General features: G+C 35.9%; 2 protein-coding genes across 2 annotated transcripts in view; one reads left to right on the forward strand and one right to left on the reverse strand.

The window, feature by feature from the left end:
- The first annotated feature begins 9,466 nt into the window (after positions 1-9,466).
- TSHB (thyroid stimulating hormone subunit beta) lies at positions 9,467-11,298 on the forward strand. The gene is made up of 2 exons (XM_060006985.1): positions 9,467-10,600; positions 11,044-11,298. Exons 1-2 carry the CDS (start codon positions 10,439-10,441, stop codon positions 11,296-11,298), a joined length of 417 nt encoding a protein of 138 aa, XP_059862968.1. The 5' UTR covers positions 9,467-10,438.
- Positions 11,299-22,051: 10,753 nt separating this feature from the next.
- Positions 22,052-26,246, reverse strand: part of TSPAN2 (tetraspanin 2) — a 39,821-nt gene continuing 35,626 nt past the window's right edge. Inside the window, exon 8 of the mRNA XM_060027716.1 lies at positions 22,052-22,371. Coding sequence (XP_059883699.1) covers positions 22,306-22,371 — 66 coding nt within the window. The 3' untranslated portion in view covers positions 22,052-22,305. The remainder of the gene's footprint in view (positions 22,372-26,246) is intronic.

Below are 26,246 nucleotides of genomic sequence, written 5' to 3' on the forward strand. Positions count from 1 at the left end.
GCTTTTGATTTAAAGTCTATTTTATATGGTATAAGTATAGCTGCCCCTGCTCTCTTTTGGTTTCCATTTGCACGGGATATCTTATTCCATCCTTCAGTTTTGGCCTATGAGTATCCTTAAAGCTTAAGTGAGTCTCTTATAGGCATATTATTGAGACTTTTCTTTTAATCCATTCAGCCACTCTATGTGTCTTTTGGAGAATTTAAACCATTTACATTTAGAGTAATTTTTGATATTTAAGAATTTACTATTATCATTTTGTTAATTGTTTTCTGACTGTTTTGTAGTTCTTTTTTTCTTTCTTCCTCTCTTGCCATCTTTGTGAATTGTTGACTTTTTGTAGTTGTATGCTTTGATTCTTTTCTATTTCTCATTTGTGTATCAATTATAGGTTTTCCTTTGTGATTACTGTGAGGCTTATATAAACATCTCATATTTATGTCTATTTTTAAGCTGATAACAACTTAATTTGCATAAATGTTCTACACATTTATTTGCCCCCCAACTTTATGTTGTTGATGCCCCAATTTACATCTTTTTATATCATGTATTCATTAACAAAATATTGTAGCTATGGTTATTTTCAACAGACCTGTCTTTTAACTCATATCTGAGAGTTCAATATGATTACATAGTCTTCAGCCCCAGGATTTCTGTTTGGTTCTTTATTTTTTATGATTTCTATCTCATTGTTAAAGTTCTTATTTTTTCATATATTGTGTTCCTGAGTTCATTGAGTTGTCTGTCTACGTTCCCTTGAATCTTGCTGAGCTTCTTTAAAATAATCATTTTGAATTCTTTCTCAGGTAACTTACAAATTTCCATTTCTTTGGCATCAGTTACTGGAAAATTATTGTATTCATTTGGTAATGTCATGTTCTGATCTCTTTTGTCTACTAATTCTATTATATATATTATTTCTGGGTCAGTTTCAATTGATTAATTTTTTCTTCATCATGAGTTGTATTTTCTTGCTTCTTCGCATGTCTAGTAATTTGTTCATTGAATGCCACATATCATAGATTATACCTTTTTGGGTACCAGATATTGTTGTATTCTTTTTTTGAATTGAAGTATAGTTGATTTACAATATTATATTAGTTTCAGGTATACAACATAGTGATTCAATATTTTAATGGATTATACTCCATTTAAAGTTCTTAAATATTGACTATATTCCCTGTGCTGTACAATATATCCTGGTAACTTATTTATTTTATTGTAGTAGTTTGTACCTCTTAATCTCCTTCTCCTATCTTGCCCCTCCCCCCCTTCCCTCTCCCAACTGGTAACTACTACTTTGTTCTCCACAGATATTTTTGTGTTTCTATAAATATTATTCAGCTTTCTTATTTGACTCAGTTCTGTTATTGGTAAACAGTTGATCCTTTGGGATCTTGCTTTTAAGTTTTGCTAGGCAGGGTCAGAATAGCATTTAGTCTGGGGCTAATTTTTCCCCACAAATGAGGCAAAATCTTTGTAAGTATATGACTCAATTTCCCATGAATCAGGAGAGTTTTCACTGTTGCTGGTTGGAACATGTGCTATTCCTATATCTGTGTGAGTCCCAGGACTGTCCTTTTAAACATTTCAGATATTTATTTTCTCAGCCTCATCAGGCATGAGTTTATCAGTTTTTAGCTGAATACTCAAAGAGATCCTCTACACATCTCTAGAATTTTCTCTCTGCACAGTTCTCTCCTCTCCAGTACTCTTCTTTTGTACTCTAGGTGCCTTGAGCTCCAAGAACTCCCAGGTCCATCTCCTCATTTTGGGGACACGTCTGGCCTCTTCCTTGGTACCCGTCCCTACACCAGTAGGCCAGAAACTTTCTCCAGGAAGTAAGCTATAGTTTGCTTGTTTTGCATCCCATTTCTCTGGGGTCACTTTCCTTTGCTGTCTAATATTCAATGTGTGTGTAGTACCTTGTTTCATATATTTTGTCCTATTTATAGTTATTTTATGTGGGAGAGTAAATCTAGGCCAGAAGTGCAAGTTCAATCTGCCTGGATTCTTTTAACAGCATGAGATCACATATGTGAGAGTTTTTTTGAAAAGAAAACTATTACTCAAATGTGTGATATTTATCATAGTTCTTCTAGTAATAGGCCAAGTGTTTATCAGTTACCTATTATGTGTATGTATATTTCCCAGAGACATGTGTATAAATCTGCTAGAAACTGAATTCCTGAATCTACTTCATACCACAGAGATACTACTTCCATTAGAAACAAACATCTAATGTTCCCAGAGTTACCATACTCTTGTCTTAACATAGCATCACATGAAGCAGGTTAAGTTTGACACCCTCGTTTCCACTTTCCCTGTTTTCTTTTCTTTAAAAAAAAAAATTATTTATTTGGCTACGCTAGGTCTTAGTTGCAGCACACAAGATCTTCGTTGCTGCCTGCGGAATCTTTGTTCTGGCATGCGGATCTTTAGTTGTGGCATGTGGTATCTAGTTCCCTGACCAGGGATCATTCCCGGGTCCCCTGCATTGGGAGCATGGAGTTTTAACCACTGGGCCACCAGGGAAGTTCCTTTCCCTGTTTTCATAGTTCTTCCCTTACTACACAGTAGCTCACATTCGCAAGATTTGAGGGCTCCAAAATGACTTTTTCTGGTATATATCCTAGATTCTTTCTTGACCTTCCCATCTCCCCTCCAAGGAGACTCAGCTATACCAGGCCTCTTTTTTTTTCAATAACTTTTATTAATAATATAGACTAGGATAAGTGAATACTAATGGGATTTTCAATAATCTATAATATCTATGATTTATTGAGCATCTACCATGTGCCAGATATTCTATATATTTCCTCTAATTCTCTTAAAACCACTAACCATGAGAAAGACCTTGGGGAAACAGAGAAGGCTTTGCAAAGAATGAGCAGGAGGGACTTCCCTGGTGGTCCAGTGGTAAAGAATCTGCCTTACAATGCAGGGGATGCAGCTTTGATCCCTGCAGGGAGCTAAGATCCCACATGCCACGGGGCAACTAAGCCCGTGAGCCACAACTACTGAGCTTGCGCATCTCAACTAGAGAGCCTGCTGTGCCACAAACTACAGAGCCCATGCTCTCTGGAACCCACGCGCCACAACTACAGAGCTCACGTGCCCTGGAGCCTGCACACTACAACTAGAGAGAAGCCTGCACGCTGCAACAAAAAGCCGACGCGCCGTAGCGAAAAATCCCGCATGCCTCAACGAAGATCCCGCATGCTGCAACCAAGACCCGATGCAGCCAAAAATAAATAAAATAAATAAATAAGTAATGAATCTTAAATTAAAAAGGAACAACCCATTTAAAAAAAAAGAATGAGCAGGAGTTGGATAAGATGAAGCATGGAATGAAGGATCAGGCAAATGTTTCAGATAGAAGGAATGACATATGAAAAGACTTGGAGGCAAGAAAGGATGTGACTAATCTGAGGAACTCATGCAGTGTGGCTGAAAAACATAGGAAGTGGAGAAAAGGTAGGGAAGGTAGGGGGAAGGTGGGAGATGGTGAAAGATAAAACTAGAGAGATAAAATACATTGTGAGGGACTTGGTAAATAATACTAAGGAGTTTAGACTTTTTGCTGAGGGCAATGGGATATTCTCATTGAACTTTTGGCATATTGCCTTTGTTACAGTGACACAAATGGGTTAAAAGGGGTAAAATTGAGTTACAACTATGGAATGGAGAAAAGTGTATGTTGGTACCAAAAATTCAGTAATTATTTATTCATGCACCCCCTCAGCCATTTATGCACTCAACAAATGTAATAATTGCCTACTATGTACTAGGTTCTGTAACTAAATAAAAGTTGAGTTATTATAGATTTCCTCCCATTTATTGAGCACTTATTATATGCCAGACACTGTGTTAAGTGCTTTACATAAACACTAATATTATCACTTTTTAAATTCTAAAAAATTAAAAAAATTTGTGAGCTAGTTTTTTTAATTGGAGTATAGTTGCTTTACAATGTTGTGTTAGTTTCTACTGTACAGCAAAGTAAATCAGCTATACGTATACATATATCCACTTTTTTTGGATTTCCTTCCCATTTAGGTCACCGCAGAGCATCAAGTAGAGTTCCCTGTGCTACACAGTAGGTTCTTATTAGTTATCTATTTTATACATAGTATCAATAATGTATATATGTCAATCCCCATCTCCCAATTCATCCCACACCCCCTTCCCCCTTGGTATCCATATGTTTGTTCTCTACATCTGTGTCTCTATTTCTGCTTTGCAAATAAGATCATCAATACCATTGTTTTAGATTCCACATATATGCATTAATATATGATATTTGTTTTTCTCTTTTTGGCTTATTTCACTCTGTATGACACTCTCTAGGTCCATCCATGTCTCTACAAATGACCCAATTTTGTTCCTTTTTCTTGCTGAGTAATATTCCATTGTATATGTGTACCACATCTTCTTTATCCATTCCTCTGTTGATGGATATTTAGGTTGCTTCCATGTCCTGGCTATTGTAAATAGTGCTGCAATGAACATTGGGGTGCATGTGTCTTTCTGAATTATGGTTTTCTCTGGGCATATGCCTAGTAGTGAGATTGCTGGGTCATATGGTAGTTCTATTTTTAGTTTTTTAAGGAACCTCCATACTGTTCTCCATAATGGTTGTATCAATTAACATTCCCACCAACAGTGCAAGAGGGTTCCCTTTTCTCCACACCCTTTCCAGGATTTATAGTTTGCAGATTTTTTGATGATGGCAATAGTAAATATTTATACACCCAACATAGGAGCACCTCAATACCTAAGGCAAATGCTAACAGCCATAAAAGGGGAAATTGACAGTAACACAGTAATAGTGGGAGACTTTAACCCTCTACTTATACCAATGGATAGATCATCCAGACAGAAAATTAATAAGGAAACACAAGCCTTAAATGACACATTAGACCAGATAGACTTAACTGATATTTATAGGACATTCCATCTGAAAGCAGCAGAATGCATTTTCTTCTCAAGTGCACATGGAATGTTCTTCAGGATAGATCACATCTTGGGTCACAAATCAAGCCTCGGAAAATTTAAGAAAATTGAAATCGTATCAAGCATGTTTTCTGACCACAACGCTATGAGATTAGAAATCAATCACAGGGAAAAAAACGTAAAAAACACAAACACATGGAGGCTAAACAATATGCTACTAAATAACCAAGAGGTCATTGAAGAAATCAAAGAAGAAATTAAAAAATACCTAGAAACAAAAGACAATGAAAGCACAACAACCCAAAACCTATGGGATGCAGCAAAAGCAGTTCTTAAGAAACTGATATTATCTTTAAATAGGTAAAGAAACTGAAGTAAAGAGAGCTCAAGCATGCTAAAGTCATATAACTAGTAAATGGCAGAGCCAGGATTTGCACTCAATCATTTTGACATCTCAAAATATTTGGCCATTTACTTAAATGATATTGTTTCCCACATGTAAATTTTACTTATTATTTTTTAAATCCAAAGAAAAAACAAATACGATATTTTGAACTAATTTTGGGGAGGTTTTAATCAGCAAGATGTATGCCAATTGTCCTGGATTACCATAAAGAAGTTACCTTTGCTTTATAGATGAGCAATAATTATATATATCTCTAAATGAACATTTAGGTAAAATTTGGGGCACTCAAGCCCCCCAAAAATTTTCATTCCCAAGACTTACTTAGATGATGTTTAAGGGTTTTTTTTTTTTTTTTTTTTTTTTTTTGTGCTACGCGGGCCTCTCACTGTTGTGGCCTCTCCCGTTGCAGAGCACAGGCTCCGGACGCGCAGGCTCAGCGGCCATGGCTCACGGGCCCAGCCGCTCCGCGGCATGTGGGATCTTCCTGGACCGGGGCACGAACCCGTGTCCCCTGCATCGGCAGGCGGACTCTCAACCACTGCGCCACCAGGGAAGCCCTGTTTAAGGGTTTTTTGTTTTGAATTTGTTTTTTATCCTTCTGTGTTTTTCTCCTTTATTAATAAATATTAATAAAGGATATATTTACAAGGGTAATTTTATTTTGAAATAGGAGAAAAGGAAATTCGTGCTGCAATAATGTCAGAGTTTCCAGAGGAAGATGTTGTGAAATTGTTTGTCTAAACACATTTTATTTGGGGTTCAGTATGAATTTTCAATAGATGGTTTTTAGATAAGGAAGCGGTAATTCAAACGTGATTATATAAACAAGAAGATCAGAGAGGAATTATCCTGAAGGGTATAAAATGAACCAAGAGCTTCTAGTCTGGGTCATTACAGCATCAGCTCCCCAATGCAAAGTAAGGTAGGTGTCTACACTGAGAAGGCATTGTGAAATGAAATGTTGTTATTCTAAATTATTTTCATTTTCATCATTTTAGCATTTATTTCAAAATGGCAAATGCTGAGTGACAATTTGCTTTGATAGGCTCTAGAAATTCTAGTTATTGCTCCAAAATTGTTCAGTGATAGGTGAAGATGAATGAACTACATATGTAAGGGTAAGAAAATATTCTACTGACTTCAAAGAAGAGGAAAAATTGGTCAATTTCCTAATGAAGGCTGATTGATATTCATGGCCTTCCCTTACTATTTACATTTGATTTAAATGTTTTAATCAGTTAAATAATCTGTGTATTAAATCCTGTCAATTACTAATGGTTATCTTTGATGATAATGTACTTCTGAGAAAAGTTGGGAATAACTTCAGTTTTGGGTACCTGCAGAGGTAATTTACTCTTTATTGTTTTAGTTATAGCTAACCCCCCTTGGATAGTTTCCAAAGCACACACCCGACTTATAGTACATTTTGCTCTCTAGAAAACTGTATTGCTTTAGTGAACTTCCTGGAGTTCACAGGGTGGACAATTGATTCTTTTCATAGCACAGTAAGGGATTTGGGGAGAAAAGATTGGTGAAGGCAATTAGCAGATTAGAGAGAAATGTGCTTAAGAATGAAGGTAGTGAGAACAAAAAGATGAGAGAAAAGGCTGGGTAAGGGGCAAAGGAAAGAGGATATCTTGGAATAAGTACAAATGTTGAAAGTGTAGATATAGTGGTCATGGCACTGAAAAGGGCATCTCTCATTATTTAGGGCCTAAAATCACACCTCTGTTTAGGTGCTCAATAAATCATTTATGAATGATTTTAAAAGAGGCAATTAAGTTACAGAGGATGAGAATCCAGGTGACAATAAAGGAGAAACTGTGGCAGATCATCTAGGGAGGTATTAACTAACACTGATTTATATACTCAGTATTATATAGTTACATAGTTTTCTGTAGCATTCCAAGTGCTTCACATGTATTGTTTTATACTTATTATGATTTTAGGAAGGAGTATATGGAAAAATGAAGGTACAGATTTCTTAATTTCTCAGTTACACACAATTGCAATAAAACCTGGAAGCATAATTCTAGGTCACTATCTCTTAGACCAGGGACCGGACACTAATTTATCACATAGGATCATAGTCTATTTGTGCTGAAAATTCCTTCCTGATCATCTTGTGGTTCTAAGCCTTTTCTTTTACAGCTGAAGAAATTGAGCCCCAGAAAGATTCTTTGGGTGAAGTTTTACTATTTGCAATAAAGGAGAAAGAATAATTCTTACTTTCTTTACTAAGTTATATAGCTACTGCTGCTGATGATTCAGCACTTTTAATTTTTCTTTTTGTTAATTTGGAGTTTTACATTTATAAGAGGAACTTCAGACAATGTAAAGTGTCCATAATGAATATGACAACAATGGGTAAAAGTTCCAAAACTGTTTTTTCTTCTACAGTTTTAAAAAGGATCAAGTGTACTTGTCTTTTTCTGTTTTGCAGATGGGGAAATTAGGCCCAGATAGATTCAATATTTTAGTCGATTTCTCATAGATCCATGGGAGATCTTGAAATAGAATTCTGTTCCTTAACTCCAGGACCAATATTCTCACCACTAGGTCAGCGCATATCTATTTTATATAGAACATAGAGCTAAAAGTTAAAATATGTGAAGTTAATTATTTCCTATGGCAAAAATTCAGTAGCTGGCTGGCTAGATGGGCAAGAACCATATGATCATGACAGGTGAATATTTTATATCATTTACTCAGTCTATTTTTTTTTTTGATGTGGACAATTTTTAAAGTCTTTATTGAATTTGTTACAATATTTCTTCTGTTTTATATCTGTTGGCCGCAAGGCATGTGGGATCTTAGCTCCCCGACCAGGGATCGAACCCGCACCCACTGCATTGGAAGGTGAAGTCTTAACCCCTGGACTACCTCAGTCGATATTTTTAAGATCCTGCAGAGGATCCTCTAAGTCTGTGGCTCTAAAATAATGGAACCAGCTCTATACCATAGAGGGAGCTCACGTTTGTGAAGCACTGAGAAAACCAGACTCCATGAGCAAGGAATTCTTATAACTTTGCTCCGTGATTGAAATACCAAAAAACCTCCAAGGAATGCTTAAATATGCAAATTTTATTTGAAAGTATTCACCAGAAAACACTTCTTAATGGGTTAGTTCACTTCCTTGTCTATATAGGAAAAAAACTCTTTGATTATTGTGGGTGTCAGAGTGATAATTTCAAGTCATTCAGAGCACTTAAAATACTACCTACTTTTTGTTAACATTTGTTCTTATTTATCTTGAGTGACTATCTAGGAGTAGAATTGCTGGGTGATCAGTTAAGCGTATGTTTAATTTTATAAGAAACAAACTGATTTTCAAACTATTTGTATGTACCATTTAACCATCCCACCAGCAACATATGAAAGTTCTAGTTGCTCAAAATCATCACCAACACTTGGTGTTATCAGTTAAACAATATGTATTTTTATTATTAGTGTTCATAGTTATCTCCTACACTAGACTGTCAGCCCTTGAGGTCAAAGACCATAGCTTATCCATTTTGTGTCTGTCAGTGCCTACTTTAAATGCTCAATATATGTTTGTCTAATTTATCGGCAATTCTCATTCTCCAAACAGGAGACTGGTAGGAATGCCCACTAATCTCTGGAAGTTGACATTTAAAATAAATACCTGGTAGCTTGTTGAATGTGGTTTCATTTTTTTCTTACAAGCTAATTAAAGACAAAAATTCTTGTTAACTGAGGCAGAGTCTATGAGATTTCAGTTAATGGAAGTTTCAGTGTATGTAGCTTAAAGATGCTCTTGGGATATAATTGATAGATTTGAGGAAAAAATTGAGAAAAATCTTGATACATTTTTCATGATTGAATAACAACATTTAATGAATTATAATTTATTTAATAGAATAATAAAACAAGTTTGTGTTCAAAGGTAATACTACTCCATTAAGATATGTATTTTCTTTTCTGACAATGATACTTGAGAAGGAAAAAAATCCAAATATGCCTAGCTAACTGTACAATCTTTGAAGTGATCAACTTACATCCAAAAGTCTGAAACTTGATTACCCTCTCTCAGTAGCAAAACTTAAATTATTATAAGTCATAACATTATCCAACTCATTACAAAGTCCAGTTGATAGTGAACACACTCTTCATCAGACAGGCTCTACAGAGATACGTATTCTGCCTGAGGCACAGTGGATCCTCTGTTGTCTTCCGTTCACCCAAAACTTATTTTACTTTCCTGGCTAACTTACAGTGGACCTGTCATCCTTGATTGTATTACTCTCATTGTGTCAATCTGTATTTTTTGCCTCCACAATCTTTTTAAGATAATGAATTCCATACAATTTCTGTGTAAAATAATTTTATTTTTCCAACTCTAATTCTTTCAACCTTAAAGGATATCCTAAGGGTTGAGAAGAGGGGTTTTTAGATTTCTGGGTTAGCCCCTTAACACCAGTGGTAGATTTAGCTGACCTTTAGCCTTGTCTTTCTTGACAGGCATTGGGTAGAATCATATGCAAGACTGTTTGCATTGAGCTGGTACTGAAGTTTGATTATGCACTTCCTTGATTTCTTTGCCTTTTCTTATTATGACCAGTTTGTTGGCCTTTTAAGCTATTGAATCAAAGTTTTTAGAAAAGCACATTTCTGGGAAAGCCCTTACTGAAGCCTGTTAACTCACTTCTTATAATGATAAAGGCAGGTATTTTGATTGTTTCCATTGAATGAATTATTTTGTACTTAGTTGACATACGTGTCCCTGCCACTTTTCTGTTATAGTGTTTCAGGCTTGCCATTTCACTGCCCAGTGGAGCTAAGTGGCACCTGCAAACAGGACTTTCACTATGTGAGCTCTGTCACTATGGGGTATGTGGATCATAGCCACATCTAAATACATGAAGAAAGGTTACTGAGAGTATTAACTATGTAAAAACACCTAATATAGGGCCTAGGACAAAGAAGGCATTCAATAAATACATATATTTACACACACACACACATACACACACATTATAGCTCTTTCTGAATGTCCCTTCTGAATGTCCTAAAGGATACATGTAATAGATTCTTTAATTTTATCTTTGATTTAGCATGACTGCTATCTTCCTGATGTCCATGCTTTTTGGCCTTGCATGTGGGCAAGCAATGGCTCTTTGTATTCCAACTGAGTATATGATGCATGTCGAAAGGAAAGAGTGTGCTTACTGCCTAACCATCAACACTACCATCTGTGCTGGATATTGTATGACACGGGTATGTAGTTCATTTCACTTCTTTTAGCTGAAAATTAGATAAACCTAGACTCAGTCCATTTCTATCCAGAGAGAAAATGAGATAAAACACAACCTCATTTCCAAAATCTAACAGTTATTGGCTCTGTAGAGGTAGAGTACACAGGTTACAGTACCTACTCAGCACAGTGGATACAGATAATTTTATAACAGTTTTACTTCCAAAATTTATTTAAAACTTATCTTGTTCTCATGATATAAGGTAAAAGAGGGGGTGTCACTTTTGTCTCTATGGGATTTAGTGTGGATATATTGAGTTAGTACCGGGGAATGGAACTAAGGAATCCTCTTCCAGTCCTGTTTGTGACAAAGGAATATAAGTGAATTGATTTTTATCTGTTTCCATTATCTATATACTTTCTAAAGTCCTATCACAGTATGCTCCTTTTTTAATTCTTTCCTCAGGACTTCAATGGCAAGCTGTTTCTTCCCAAATATGCTCTGTCCCAGGATGTTTGTACATATAGAGACTTCATGTACAAGACTGTAGAAATCCCAGGATGCCCACGCCATGTTACTCCTTATTTCTCCTACCCTGTAGCTATAAGCTGTAAGTGTGGCAAGTGTAATACTGACTATAGTGATTGTATACATGAAGCCATCAAAACAAACTACTGTACCAAACCTCAGAAGTCCTATGTGGTGGGATTTTCTATCTAACTTCAATTGTGATGTAATTTGCAATTTGGTTAAATGTGTTTACCTGGAATAAAACTAATAAAATATCGATATATTTCACAACACCATGTGTACGTTTGAGTACTATTTCATCCATACCCATACCCATTCATGCATTAGCGAGCTTAAGGGCTTTAGAAGAGAAGGTGAGTGAAAGAGCATTTCCAGCTCATATGAAGGATGGTTTCCACATGAAAGGGCAGAGTGCAGGTAAAATGGAGAACAGGAACATGAAATACTAATGAAAGACAGCGTTAATCAGGCTGTCTTAACAGAGGGCCACGAGGTTTGTCTTGACATAGAAAATGAATATGGGAAAGCTACAGAGTAATGTGATCAACGGCTGAAGGAACAAACGGTGTCAGCGTACTGGAGACACCTACTTCCAAAGGCTGAAACGGGGCTGGAGTAGAGAGAGAGAGTAAGGAATATATGAAATTTGCAATATACTACTTTATCCTGTCATTCAAATACACAAGATAAAACTTCACCAAAACTCAGTAAACAGTATATTTTAATCTATTTAATTTAATTACTCTGGTGGGCCTACTGACTTATGAAAGTTATACTCCAAAAGCCTAGAAAAGAGGCCACGATCATTTTACATGTAGAAGTCTAAATCCTTTGTAGTCTTTAAGGTAATTTGAGACACTTTCCAGCAACTTATGCTGTTTTGGCTTTTGATGTCATGAAAAACTAGTATGATTATGAAAGATTTTAGGAATAGTGGTAGAGTGCTAAGGGATCTAACAGAGAGGAATCATCCTAAATTCTATCCTAAACCTTCAATAGTTAAACACTGTTTTCCAGTAAATGTGCTTAGAGAGTGGTTTATTTTTCTCTTCCTTCCTTAGGTACTCTTTCATTTGAGTTTGGTTTCAATAGCTGCGTGAAGTGAGACAGACCTAGTGTCCTGCAGACTTGACCTCATAAAAGATGACTTATCCTATATTTTTCCATTTCTCTCCATCCAAATTGCTGCCATTGGGTGAAAATCAATTGTCAGCAGGGCCAGTTGTCTTTGTTATATCCTAGTCATTGGTTGCATTCTTCTGGGCATGTTGTAAATGCCTGCAGGCTGACAGTGTCCAAGGGGGGATGCTAAGGTGGTGTAGATGGATTAGTACCAAACCCATGCTCTGCCAATGGGGACAGAATAGTTGTACATTTATATGCAAAGTCATGAATCCACATTATTCTTACCTTAACATGTGAAGTCAATGTTATCATGATCTCCAAATATTAATCTGGGGTTTTGGGTTCTCATATCACTTGACAATATGGACACTTAAAGCTGTAGAATTAAAACATTCCCTCTGAAAACTGTATACCAAATATAGATTTTTGATTAATCAAACGTAACTGGCACTAATCACACATGACTTGCACAGAATCTGAAAAATGTTTTCCAAGGACTTGAGCTGTGGAAAGCCTATGGGGTTCAGTGAGGCCCCTTATAAACAGTCCAACTCAGAAGTCATTCATTAAATGGGCTTCCTCAACATTCAGGGAGGAGGCTAGGCCTGGACATGGGTGTGGTGGCCTGTATCAGCATGGAGCCCTAGAGTGAGTGCATTAGAGACTGCTTGTTTCTTTCCACTGAAGGCAGTCTATTTGGATTAGATGCATGTATAAATTATCTTAAACTACTTTTGAAAATGGAGTTGTCCAAGGCAAAGAATACTTAGAAAAGAGCTTAGGAATTGGCATGACCAAAAATTTACCTCAGCTAGATCCAGAAACTTGGGTATATGGAAATGCTATTTTGGAATGTATTAGTATTCTTTGGGTTTAGAAGTGGGAGAATGAATAGAGAACTTAGAGATGGAGAAGTGAAGAATTATTGCTTGTGTGAGAAGAGAAAGATGGAAATTTTGGAACATCTTCTGAACTGGTCTTTAATTCAACCTGAAGTTTAATAAGTCAGTTTTTGGCAGAGGAATTTGAGATTCAGTTCTTTAAAAAAGAGTCCCTCTTGTTTCTCATTTGACTTTGAAATATAAAGAGTTCTTTCATAACTAAATGGATGCTGCTAGTAATAGAAATTCTCTTTTAGAGGGAATGTACCTCAACATAATAAAGGCCATATATGCAAGCCCACAGCTAACATCATACCGATGAAAATGTTTTCTCTAAGAAGAGGAACAAGACAAGAATATCCACTCTTACCAATATATTGGAAGTCTTAGCCAGAGCAAGTAGACAAGAAAAAGATAAAAGACATCCAAATTGGAAATGAAAATGTAAAATGGTCACTACTGCATGATACTATATATAGAAAACCCTAAAGACTCCATCAAAAAACTGTGAGAACTAATTGCAGGATACAAAATCATGTACAGAAATCAGTTGCATTATATATACTAGTAAAAAACTAACAGAGACATTAACAAAACTATCCTATTTACAATTACATCAAAAATAGATAGGAGGTAAAGACCTGTACACTGAAAACTATAAGAAACTAATGAAAGAACATGAAGAAGACACAAGTAAGTGGGAAGATAGTCTGTGCTCATGGATTGGAAGAATTAATATTGTTAAAATAAATGTCCATACTACCCAAAGTGATCTACAGATTCAAAGCAATCTTTATCAAAATTCCAATGCCATTTTTTACAGAACTAGAACAAACAATTCTAAAATTTGTACAGAACCACAAAAGACCTCAAATAACCAAAGCAATCCTGAGAAAGAAGAACAAATCTGGAGCATCATCTGTCCTGATTTCAAACTATATTACAAAGCTATAGTAATCAAAATAGTATGGTATTGGCATTAAAAAAAGGCACTAAATCAATTGAACAGGATAGAGAGCTCAGAATAAAACCATGCATATATGGTCAATTACTATAAAACAAAAGAGCCAAGACTATACAATGGGGAAAGGACAGTCTCTTCAATAAATGGTGTTGAGAAAACTGGATGTCTACATGCAAAAGAATGAAACTGGACTGCTTTCTCACACCATATACAAAAATCACCTCAAAATGGATTAAAGACTTAAACATAAGACCTGAAACCATAAGTCTCCTAGAAGAAAATGTAGGCAGTATGCTCTTTGACACTGGTATTAGCAATATTTTTTTTAATCTGTTTCCTCAGACAATGGAAACAAAAGCAAAAATAAATAAACATCAAACTAAAAAGCTTCTGCACAGCAAAGGAAACAATCAACAAAATAAAAAGGCAACCTACTAAATGGGAGAAGGTATTTGAAAACAATATATCCCATAAGGGGTTAATATCCCAAATATACAAAGACTCATGTAACTTGACATCGAAAAAAAAAAAAAAAATGAACAGCCTGATTTAAAAAATGGGCAGAGGACCTGACTAGACATTTTTTCCAAAGAATACATGCAGACAGCCAACAGGTACACAAAAAGATGTACAATATCACTAATCATCAGGGAAATGCAAATAAAAACCCCAATGAGATATCATCTCACATCTGTTAGAATAGCTATTTATCAAAGAGACAACAAATAACAAAGAGAAAAAGGAACCTTGTACACTGTTGGTGGGGTTATAAATTGGTGGAGCCATTATGGAAAACCGTATGGAGTTTCCTTTAAAAAAATGGAAAATAGAGCTACCATATGATCCAGCAATTCCACATCTGGATATTTATCTGAAGAAAATGAAAATATTAACTGGAAAAGATATATGCACCCCTAAGTTCATTGCAGCACTATTTACAATAGCCAAGATTTGGAAACAACCTAGGTGTCCATTGATGGATGAATGGTTAATGATGTGGTAGATATATATAATGGACTACTGCTCAGCAGACAAAAAGGAGATCTTGCCATCTTCGGCAACATGGATGGACGCCGAGTGTATTATAAGGGAAAAAGTCAGATGGAGGAAGACTGCCAATCATTGCCGTTTGATTTCACTTATATGTGGAAAGAAAACCCCCAAAAAGCCCATAGAAAAAGATAACAGGTAGGTGCTTGCCGGAGGTGAAGGGTGGGGAGGTAGGTGAAATGGATGGAGGGAGTCAAAAGGAAAAAACTTCCAGATATAAAATAAATAAGTCATGGCGAGGTACAGCATGGCGACTGTAGTTAGTAATACCGTGTTGTATAGTTGAAAGTTGCTAAGAGAGTAAATCTTAAAAGTTCTCATCAGAAGAAAAAAATTCTGTAACTATGTGTGATGACAGATGTTACCTGGACTTATTGTGGTGATTATTTTGAAATATTTACAAGTATTGAATCATTATCTTGTACACCTGAAAGTAATATAATGTATGTCAATTATACCTCAATTTTTTTAAAGTTGTTTTTTATATAAGAAATTACCTCTCCCCCGTTTATTGAGCAGCAAGTCTGAGTTTAAGTGCCATAAAAATTCTTATATCATGGTATCTTCCACTCTAGTTCTAATGTTCAGTGTTGGGTTCTTCCTTACCCTCTCATTTCTTTTGACCAATTCTTACTTATCTTTTAACACAACTCTGTCTCACTTTCTCTACTTCTATTACCCTCCTTTCACCTACCATTTTTGCCTGGCTAACATCCATGTCCCTTCTTTTGGTAGCTGCACCTTGATTTTCCTTTGGGGGCTCTCCCCCCATCCTTTTCCAAGTCAAATGGTTTGAGTGGAGCTGATGGAGGTAGGCATGCTACTTAAGCTCAACCAAGCCTGATGGATTAAGGGGTGGACATATGACCTAATCTCTTCCAGTAGGAGTCAGTCTCAGGGCTTTAACTGTAACTGTTGGACAAAGAGGAGTGCTTGGCCTGTTGGGGTTTCTAAGCTGCTAGAATGTGAACCTAGAGCCACTGCTAGCCATCCTTGGCATCTCCTAGAAACAGCCAGCCTGAGAATAAAGCCAACCCAGAGAAGAACAAGAGAGTGAGGAAAGGGAGACCTTCTGATATCAGTAGGTCTAATCTGAAGCCAGCTTCAACCCTTAAAGAAGTCATAACTTTCCTGTTCTGCTTAAGCTAGAGTTGGGTTTCTGATACTGTTTCAACTGAAAATTACTGATTGATTCAGCATCTTTTCCACTAGTTTAAAAAGATGCTCCTCATCCCATCCTCCATTTCCTCCAGGACCTTGCTGTTTCCTCTTCTATCTTCTCTTACTTCTGCTTTATGGACTCCTTCGCTTCAGTATAAAGCATCCTTGAATGGTTTCTCATCCAAAAAAAAAAAAAAAAGCAAACAGCTCTCTCTCGACCCTGTGCAACCTTATATTTATTTACCCCTCTCCTTGAATTCTTATTCCAGGTTCTTTGTGAAATAGCCCTGTCTTAGTCTGTTTGGGCTGCTATAGCAAAATACCACAGATTGGGTAGCTTATAAATGACAAAAATCTATTTCTCACAGCTCTTCCGGCTGGGAAGTTCAAGGTCATGGTGCCAGCATGGTCATGTTCTGGTGAGAGCTCTTCCTGCTTCAGAGCTGGCTCCTTGTTACTGTGTCCTCACTTGGTGGAAGGGGCAAGGGATCTCTGTAGGGTTTCTTTTTATAAGAACACTAATCCCATTCATGAGGGCTCCACCCTCATGACCTAGGCACTTCCCAAAGGCCCCACCTCCTAATACTATCACAATGGGCATTAGGATTTCAACATATGAATTTTAGGGAGAATCAATCAGACCAGAGCAAGACCCTTACACTAAATATTTACTGCCTCACTTCTCATCGTCTTCCTAACCCATTACAATTTGACTTCCACTCCTATCTTCCCTTGAAACTGTTTTCAATAAGGTCAACAAAGACTTGCTAATAGTCCAATATTCAGGACAATTTTTAGTCCTGATCTTCCCTGACCTTTCTGCTTCCCTAGAGGGCCCAGTGGAGGTCACATATCTGGAGTCTCAATGTAATACATTCATGGCATTTATAACCAGTCCTAATGAGGCTGAAGTCAACATTTTCTCCTGTCATGCCTTTATACCCTTTTTCTCTAAGATGACTCAAAATCTATGCTATGGTGTTTAGCAGGCAACAGTAATATAGTTCTGGACTATACTTCCTTCTGGGAATGTAATTTTGCTTGGTGCTGTAGGGGTGAAGGTTATAAACTTTGTGAAGGAAGGGCTACTGTTGTGATAATCTTATGTGTCCTGTTGACCTTGTGGACACTGTTCAATGTAGAGCATATGAGAAACTTCAATTTGTATTCATTCAACCTTGGTTTTCCTAAGGAATTACACTCATTGCATTAAAAGACAGTTTAGATGGCAGCTATTGAAGGAATGCAGGTAGCTAAGAGACACTCCAGTCTGAGATTAAGAAATGCATGGGGAGTAAAGAATTGTTTGGGGCTTTTATCTTCCTAGAGTAGGAGATTATAATTTTTTAAACTTTATCACTGAGATCTTAAATATGAGAGATGGCTCATATTGTTCAAATCTGGGCATTACTACTTTTATGTTGCAGATTCCTCAACTACAGTTCTAGTCTAGACTTCTTTCCCGAGCTTCAGAGTCATGTATCCAGTGCCTGTTTATATATCCTCTTGGATGTCCTGTAGTCATCTCCAACTAGCATCATCAGTACAATCTGCTTTTCCTCCTGTACACCACTATCTTCCAGCTGCCAAGAAACCTAGGCATGGCTCTAGGCTCCTCTTTCCCTCAATTTCTCTTGCATCTGTCTACTACCTCTTGGTAGAATTTGCATTTCATTAGTTAGAAATCCTCATGACTCTGGCCTTTGCCCTCCAATCACTGTTTATACTAAAGCTAAGTAATCTTTAAAAGAATGAAATTTGATTTTGTAAAAATTAATTTGATTAAAATCAATTAATCAAATTAATTTGATTTTGTTTAAAAATTTCCCAACGACCTCTGTACAAACCTAAGACTTCTTAGCACAGTTTAACAGGGCCCTTTATCAACTCAGTTCTTGACCTTCCCTCTTTGAATGTTTCCATGCTTTCTCTGTTTCAGGGCCTTCTTCATACTGTTCCTCAGTAATCCCTTTTTCTTTTCTACCTCTATTTCTTTTTACTTGACTCATTTGTATGGGTTCTTCAGGACTCAGTTTGGTGACCTCAAAATTCAGTAAAACTCTTTCCTCTGACCATCCTTCCCAAGGCTGAATGGATCCACTCCAGGTTAATGATTATCATAGCACTTACCTCATGGTAATTATACTTGCCTTTTTTCCACTCTAACCTCCTTGGGGACAGAGACTTGTCTTGTTCATCTTAGCATATCAGCATTCTTATAAAGAGTTTTTTCAAGTGTACAAAATAGTATTTCCAAAACAAAATAAGAAAAGAATTCTAATATTAGAATGGGTTGCATCTTACAAGGCAGAGCAGGCCCAGGGAAAACTATAGGAACTGTAGCTATGGCTCTTGATATGTAGTCTTTAAATTAAAATAGAATTGGGAAATATATAAAAAAACTATTCATTAATTCAGCAAATGAATGTGTTCAAATAGGTATTTGGTATCATGCAGAAGTATCTTTAGTTATACACAATTACACGTTTGATTTATAATTAACAAAAACTCATAAACATAATAATTGTAACAATAGGTAATAATATTCATCAGTGCCAGGCATGCTAGGCACTTTGTTGGTTATTTCTTTTAATTTAATTTAAATTTCTTCTATTTAATATAAGTAAAACCATCATAAATTATACAGGACAAAAACAAAAACAACACCAAAATTTTGGAGTGTTTCTGGTATATTAGCTAAAAACTTTGTGAAATCATCATAGATTTTGCTTTGCGACATTCAGGACATATTACTTCTATTCTTCATGTATTCCATGTCCCCAGGAGATAGCCATCTGAATAGTGGATTCCTGAAATGTATTTAGTGGTTGTTTTTAAAATGAGAAAACCAACAAAATGATTAATAACAACATTTTGCATTGTAGTCTTTTTACCTTTCAAAAGACACCTACATACAGTACCTTACATTTTATAGAAAAAAAAAGTCATGTTGAAAGAAAATAGAAACCATTTATCTGTCTTAAAGTATACCTTAACACAAATTTGATTTTGATGAGGCCAAACTAAGATGATGTAGTTAAGTGACTAGCTTCAAGGGTTCATTAGTGCTCCCTCCTAGGGGTGGGGAAAATGGGGCTGCTGAAATCATAGGGGCTGGTAGTTACATGGGAGCGGTGAACCGGGAAAGCTGGGGTGCACCTCCTAAATACTCAAGGGCTGCCCTTGGGGCCATGGAAACCACATTTTACCCATGACACAGAGGGGGGTCTCTTCTTTTTAATCTCTGATAAACTTACTTCAGAAGGGAAAATATGCTATCTCCTTCATTGCCATCTTTCCAGGATCCTCGTTCTCACCACACCAAAGCTACTGGCACTGCTCACAGGGGAAAGGAGAGCACCTGTCATTGGTGACTGCACAGGCGGTTACACTGGCCTCTGTATCAGTGTGTAATTTTACAGGTTGTACTATGGATGACAAAGGAGCTACTCTGGGGAAAAGAGGTGTAATTTGGGTGAAACAATATTAATTGAAACATAACTATATGCCATAACTTTGTTAGCATGTTGTTTTTAAGCCCAGCTCCTATTAGTAACACTACAGAAAGGTTACTACTCTTTCCTTTTTCACCATATTATTTGGGTTGATTGACAGGCATTTAGATAAGTTGAATGAGTGTGTATAAAGATATAACAGGATTTTAAGATAAATCAAACAAGAAATTCTGGTACATAGAAAATTTAATTTGAAATAACTTAAAATATTTCATCAAGAAGTTTTAATTCTGTGCCTTGGCACCATACATTTAAGAAAATCTTTGGGCCTGATCTCAAATTAGTTCAGATAAACAGATATAATCAAAACTTTATACGTGTGTGTATGTATTTGTACACATATATGTATACATGTATGTGTGCACATATACATATACACACACACGTATACATATGTTCAAGTTATACATGTATATATATTCAAGAGATATATATTCAAGATGCATATGTAGATTCAAGATATATATGTATGTAATTCTTCCCTCACTCAGAGATGAAATTCTCTAATTTTACTCATGGCACATATTTTAGAAAAATTACTCCCAAAAGTCACACTTTAATCACATATGGAACAAGTCTCTACTCTTCCACTTTTAGCTACACTTCTTTAAGGTTAATTCAGATATAGAATGAAACTCACTTTTGTTGAATCCCAGAAGATTCTGAGCTGGAAGAAACCTAAGTATGCCCTTAAGCCTGTTTCCTGTCTTCAGGCAGACAGGTGAAATAAGCCACCAGGAGAGATGGTGGCTTTTTGTTCTTTACTTAAAAAGCTCTACTTCTCAACTACCAGGGTAGAAACATCTATTGAGTTTCTTAAAATAGTCTTTCTGTTAGCTACAGACACAGCAAAGTAGCCATGCACAATTAAATTTTTGGCTTGCTTCCAGTCTGACTTTTTTTCTAGAAATCTTCCTCCACAGTTAGTAGCAATAGCAAGTATGGCAGGAGAAATGTGGTTCCCTATGGGAGTGAGATTATTTCAAATGGTTACGTGTTCGCAGCAAAATGTTTTGTAGAACTTTCTCGGAGTGCACACTCTCCTTTAGTGTAGACCCAAAGACTTGTGTTCTCACATGAGTACAAACTTACTTGGGGGTTTCCAAAAGTCCCCCATACTTTCATTTTTGTGTGGCCTTTTAAAATGTAATTTTTAAAAATCCATGATTTACTAAATGTACCAAGTTGCTATTTAAAAATGGACGTATATGTCAATTTAAATTGTAAATTTGGGATTACAATGAAGCGTCAAGACCATAAAGAACACAAACATTTTATTTTTATAGGAGACCTGCACAGAAGGAACATATTTCTGTTGTGTGTGTATTTTTGTTTCCTTAGCTTGTCTCTCTTGTGTGCACAAAACTAGGAGAGGATGTTTTTCTTTATTTTGGTTTGGCTAAGGATGCTCATGATATAGTATATTTTAAGTGGCAAAAACTGTAGTTTTTAATCTATAAAGAAGAATTCTCTAGGTGAATAAATAAGAAAAATACCAAAAAATTAGGAAAATATGTAAACTCAAGTTATGAGGTATTTCAAAGATACAGTGCCAGTAAAAATTCTCTTTCCCACAATTCGCAACTGCCAGATCTCTTGCTTTAGTCTTTCTATGCTTACATCTGAAGAAATACAGAAAAGTTGGAGATAAAAGCCCTTTTGTGTATGTGGGGGGTTACAGTAGTTCAGGGAAGAGTCAGAAAAGGAAAGTCATAAAGCAATATTTAAATGTCTTTATATAAGAACAAAAATATTTCCTTCAAAAGTTGTTAAAAGATTTTCTTTCTAGTCCTAAAAACACTCAGTTTATAGGGCATGTGATTGTCTGTGTGACACCTCTTTCCAGAGCAACGTTTTCTTTGTTTTGTTTTGTTTTTTAAATACTAGGAAAGTATGACTTAGTCAAATTAGATTTTCCAAGCTATATTTAGTTTTACAGATGTGTTTAGTCCTGAATTCTGGGGAGAGTATGTATATAAGAAAAATCCCAGGAAACCCTTACACCTAACCCAAACACAGTTACTTTTAACACTGCACCATGATCTCTCAATTCCTATAGCTTATTGCTTCCACAAACTAGAAATCCCTGAATTCTCTGTATCTAACTTCCTATGGCTAGAGTCTGAGAAACTGACCCACTATCATATTTTTTTCCTAAATAACCAAGTTTTTAAAGTTTATCAAAGCTTTTTGATCTTTTTCTGAGAGTTAAATATGTGTTTCTCTCACATAACAAGAATCAGGAATTCCCAGCAAACAGATTTCATTATGCATATACCAGAAACATGCAGATCACACATGAATATGCTTCAGTCAACATACATAGGCATTCACTCAAGGGGTAAACCAGTAATGAGCCAAACATACATACATGTGCAAATGTACAATTAACAGCAGATTATTTTAGATCCTAATGTCCTTTGAATATTAAAAATGAGCCAGGAGACAGCTCCTGTGACATTTGTATGCTCTAGATTACAACTTTCATGTAGAAGTAGCTTCATATGACATCTCGTGAATTTCGTATCGCACAGCAAAGGACCATGCTGAATATCATGCCAAAGATCTGAAACAGAAGGAACCACTTAATGACTTTCAAATGATGAAAATTGATTTTTAAAAAAGGCCAGCAAACTGCTTGCATGTTTAACTCATGTTGACAAATAATTATAAGCAATAATTACTGAATATAAGTGGCACTTTTATATGTGCTACTTAATTATGGCTACTGGTTAAAGACTTCCGTTAACTGCTTAAAATACATTCCTATTTTATTATTGTTAAAAAATAGCAAGACTCTGGTTTAAGAAAATGACTCTATTTCTAGCTTATAGGGCAGTTCTTAATAATTATAAAAGATTAATACACTACTTGTTTTAGAATTTTATATTTCAGGTTAATCCCAGATCTAATTTATATATATATATTTTTGAAATTCTGAATTTTATTTTTTTTTATACAGCAGGTTCTTATTAGTCATCCATTTTATACACATCAGTGTATACATGTCAAACCCAATCTCCCAATTCATCACACCACCACCCCACCACCCCACCACTTTCCCCCCTTGGTGTGCATACATTTGTTCTCTACATCTGTGTCTCAATTTCTGCCCTGCAAACCGGTTCATCTGTACCATTTTTTCTAGGTTCCACATATATGCGTTAGTATACGGTATTTGTTTTTCTCTTTCTGACTTAACTTCACTCTGTATGACAGTCTCTAGATCTATCCATGTCTCTACAAATGACCCAATTTCATTCCTTTTTATGGCTGAGTAATATTCTATTGTATATATGTACCACATCTTTATCCATTCGTCTGTCGATGGGCATTTAGGTTGCTTCCATGTTCTGGCTATTGTAAATAGTGCTGCAATGAACATTGGGGTGCACATGTCTTTTTGAATTAAGTTTTCTCTGGGTATATGTCCAGTAGTGGGATCACTGGGTCATATGCTAATTTTATTTTTAGTTTTTTAAGGAAACTCCATACTGTTCTCCATAGTGGCTGCATCCATTTACATTCCCACCAACAGTGCAAGAGGGTTCCCTTCTCTCTGCACCCTCTCCAGCATTTGTTGTTTGTAGATTTTCTGATGATGCCTATTCTAACTGGTGTGAGGTGATACCTCATTGTAGTTTTGATTTGCATTTCTCTAATAATTAGTGATGTTGAGTAGCTTTTCATGTGCTTCTTGGCCATCTGTATGTCTTCTTTGGAGAAATGTCTATTTAGGTCTTCTGCCCATTTTTGGATTGGGTAGTTTGTTTTTTCAATATTGAGCTGCATGAGCTGTTTATATATTTTGGAGATTAATCCTTTGTCCATTGATTCGTTTGCAAATATTTTCTCCCATTCTGAGGGTTGTCTTTTAATCTTGTTTGTAGTTTCCTTTGCTGTGCAAAAGCTTCTAAGTTTCATTAGGTCCCATTTGTTTATTTTTGTTTTTATTTCCATTACTCTCAGAGGTGGATCAAAAAAGATCTTGCTGTGATTTATGTCAGTGTTCTTCCTATGTTGTCCTCTAAGAGTTTGATAGTGTCCAGTCTTACATTTAGGTCTCTAATCCATTTTGAGTTTATTTTTGTGTATGGTGTTAGGGAGTGTTCTAATTTCATTCTTTTACATGTAGCTGTCCAGTTTCCCCAGCACCACTTATTGAAGAGACTGTCTTTTCTCCATTGTATATCCTTGCCTTCTTTGTTATAGATTAGTTGTCCATAGGTGCGTGGGTTTATCTCTGGGCTTTCTATCCTGTTCCATTGATCTATATTACTGTTTGATAGAGATTGAACTGAATCTATAGATTGCTTTGGGTAGTATAGTCATTTTCACAATACTGATTTTTCCAATCAAAGAACATGGTATATCTCTCCATCTGTTGGTATCATCTTTAATTTCTTTCATCAGTGTCTTATAGTCTTCTGCATACAGGACTTTTGTCTCCCTAGGTAGGTTTATTCCTAGGTATTTTATTCTTTTTGTTGCAATGGTAAATGGGAGTGTTTCCTTAATTTCTTTCTGATTTTTCATCATTAGTGTATAGGAATGCAAGAGATATCTGTGCATTAATTTTGTATCCTGTAACTTTACCAAATTCATTGATTAGCTCTAGTAATTTTCTGGTGTCACCTTCAAGATTCTCTGTGTATAGTATCGTGTCATCTGCACACAGTGACAGTTTTACTTCTTCTTTTCCAATTTGAATTCCTTTTATTTCTTTTTCTTCTCTGATTGCCATGGCTAGGACTTCCAAAACTATGTTGAATAATAGTGGTGAGAGTGGACATCCTTGTTTTTTTCCTGATCTTAGAGGACATGCTTTCAGTTGAGAAACATCATTGAGAATGATGTTTGCTATAGGTTTGTTGTATATGGCCTTTATTATGTTGAGGTACGTCCCTCTATGCCCACTTTCTGGAGAGTTTTTATCATTAATCGGTGTTGAATTTTGTCAAAAGCTTTTTCTGCATCTATTAAGATGATCATATTGTTTTTATTCTTCAATTTGTTAATAGATGGTGTATCACATTGATTGATTTGCATATATTGAAGAATCCTTGCATCCCTGGGATAAATCCCACTTGATCATGGTATATGATCCTATTAATGTGTTGTTGGATTCTGTTTGCTAGTATTTTATTGAGGATTTTTGCATCTATATTCATCAGTGGTATGGGTCTGGATTTTTCTTTTTTTGTAGTATCTTTGTCTGGTTTTGGTATCAAGGTGATGGTGGCCTCATAGAATGAGTTTGGGAGTGTTCCTTCCTCTGCAATTTTTTGGAAGGATTTGAGAAGCATGGGTATTAGCTCTTCTCAAAATATTTGATAGAATTCACCTGTGAAGCCATCTTGTCCTGGACTTTTGTTTGTTGGAAGATTTTTAATCACAGTTTCAATTTCATTACTTGTGATTGGTCTGTTCATATTTTCTATTTCTTCCTGGTTCAGTCTTGGAAGGTTACACCTTTCTAAGAATTTGTCCATTTCTTCCAGGTTGTCCATTTTATTGGCATAGAGTTGCTTGTAGTAGTCTCTTAGGATGCTTTGTACTTTGGCGGTATCTGTTGTAACTTCTCCTTTTTTATTTCTAATTTTATTGATTTGAGCCTCTCCCTCTTTTTCTTGATGAGTCTGGCTAATGGTTTATCAATTTTATTTATCTTCTCAAAGAACCAGCTTTTAGTTTTACTGATCTTTGCTATTGTTTTCTTTGTTTCTATTTCATTTATTTCTGCTGTGATCTTTATGATTTCTTTCCTTCTACTAACTTTGGGTTTTGTTTGTTCTTCTTTCTCTAGTTCCTTTAGGTGTAAGGTTAGATTGTTTATTTGAGATTTTTCTTGTTTCTTGAGGTAGGCTTGTAATGCTATAAACTTCCCTCTTAGAACTGCTTTTGCTGCATCCCATATGTTTTGAATGGTTGTGTTTTCCTTGTCATTTGTCTCTACGTATTTTTTTATTTCCTCGTTGATTTCTTCAGTCATCTCTTGGTTATTTAGTAATGTAATGTTTAGCCTCCATGTGTTTGTGTTTTTTACATTTTTTTCCCTGTAATTGATTTCTAATCTCATAGTGTTGTGGTCAGAAAATATGCTTGATATGATTTCAATTTTCTTAAATTTACCAAGGCTTGATTTGTGACCCAAGATGTGATCAGTCCTGGAGAATGTTCCATGTGCTGCTGTTTTTGGATGGAATGTCCTATAAATATCAATTAAATCTATCTGGTCTATTGTGTCATTTAAAGCTTCTGTTTCCTTATTAATTTTCTGTCTGGATGATCTGTCCACTGGTGTAAGTGAGGTGTTAAAGTCCCCCACTATTATCATGTTACTGTTGATTTCCTCCTTTATAGCTGTCAGCAGTTGCCTTATGTATTGAGGTGCTCCTATGTTGGGTGCATATATATTTATAACTGCTATATCTTCTTCTC

The sequence above is a fragment of the Delphinus delphis genome, chromosome 1 (genome assembly GCF_949987515.2).
Source record: "Delphinus delphis chromosome 1, mDelDel1.2, whole genome shotgun sequence".
Lineage (NCBI taxonomy): Eukaryota > Metazoa > Chordata > Mammalia > Artiodactyla > Delphinidae > Delphinus > Delphinus delphis.

What these genes read in the sequence shown, in the direction of transcription:
- TSHB (XM_060006985.1), top strand. Translation starts at nt 10,439, where the DNA reads ATGACTGCTATCTTCCTGATGTCCATGCTTTTTGGCCTTGCATGTGGG. An exon ending in CTGGATATTGTATGACACGG is followed by an intron (nt 10,601 to 11,043) that starts GTATGTAGTTCA and finishes TTCTTTCCTCAG; the next exon opens with GACTTCAATGGCAAGCTGTT.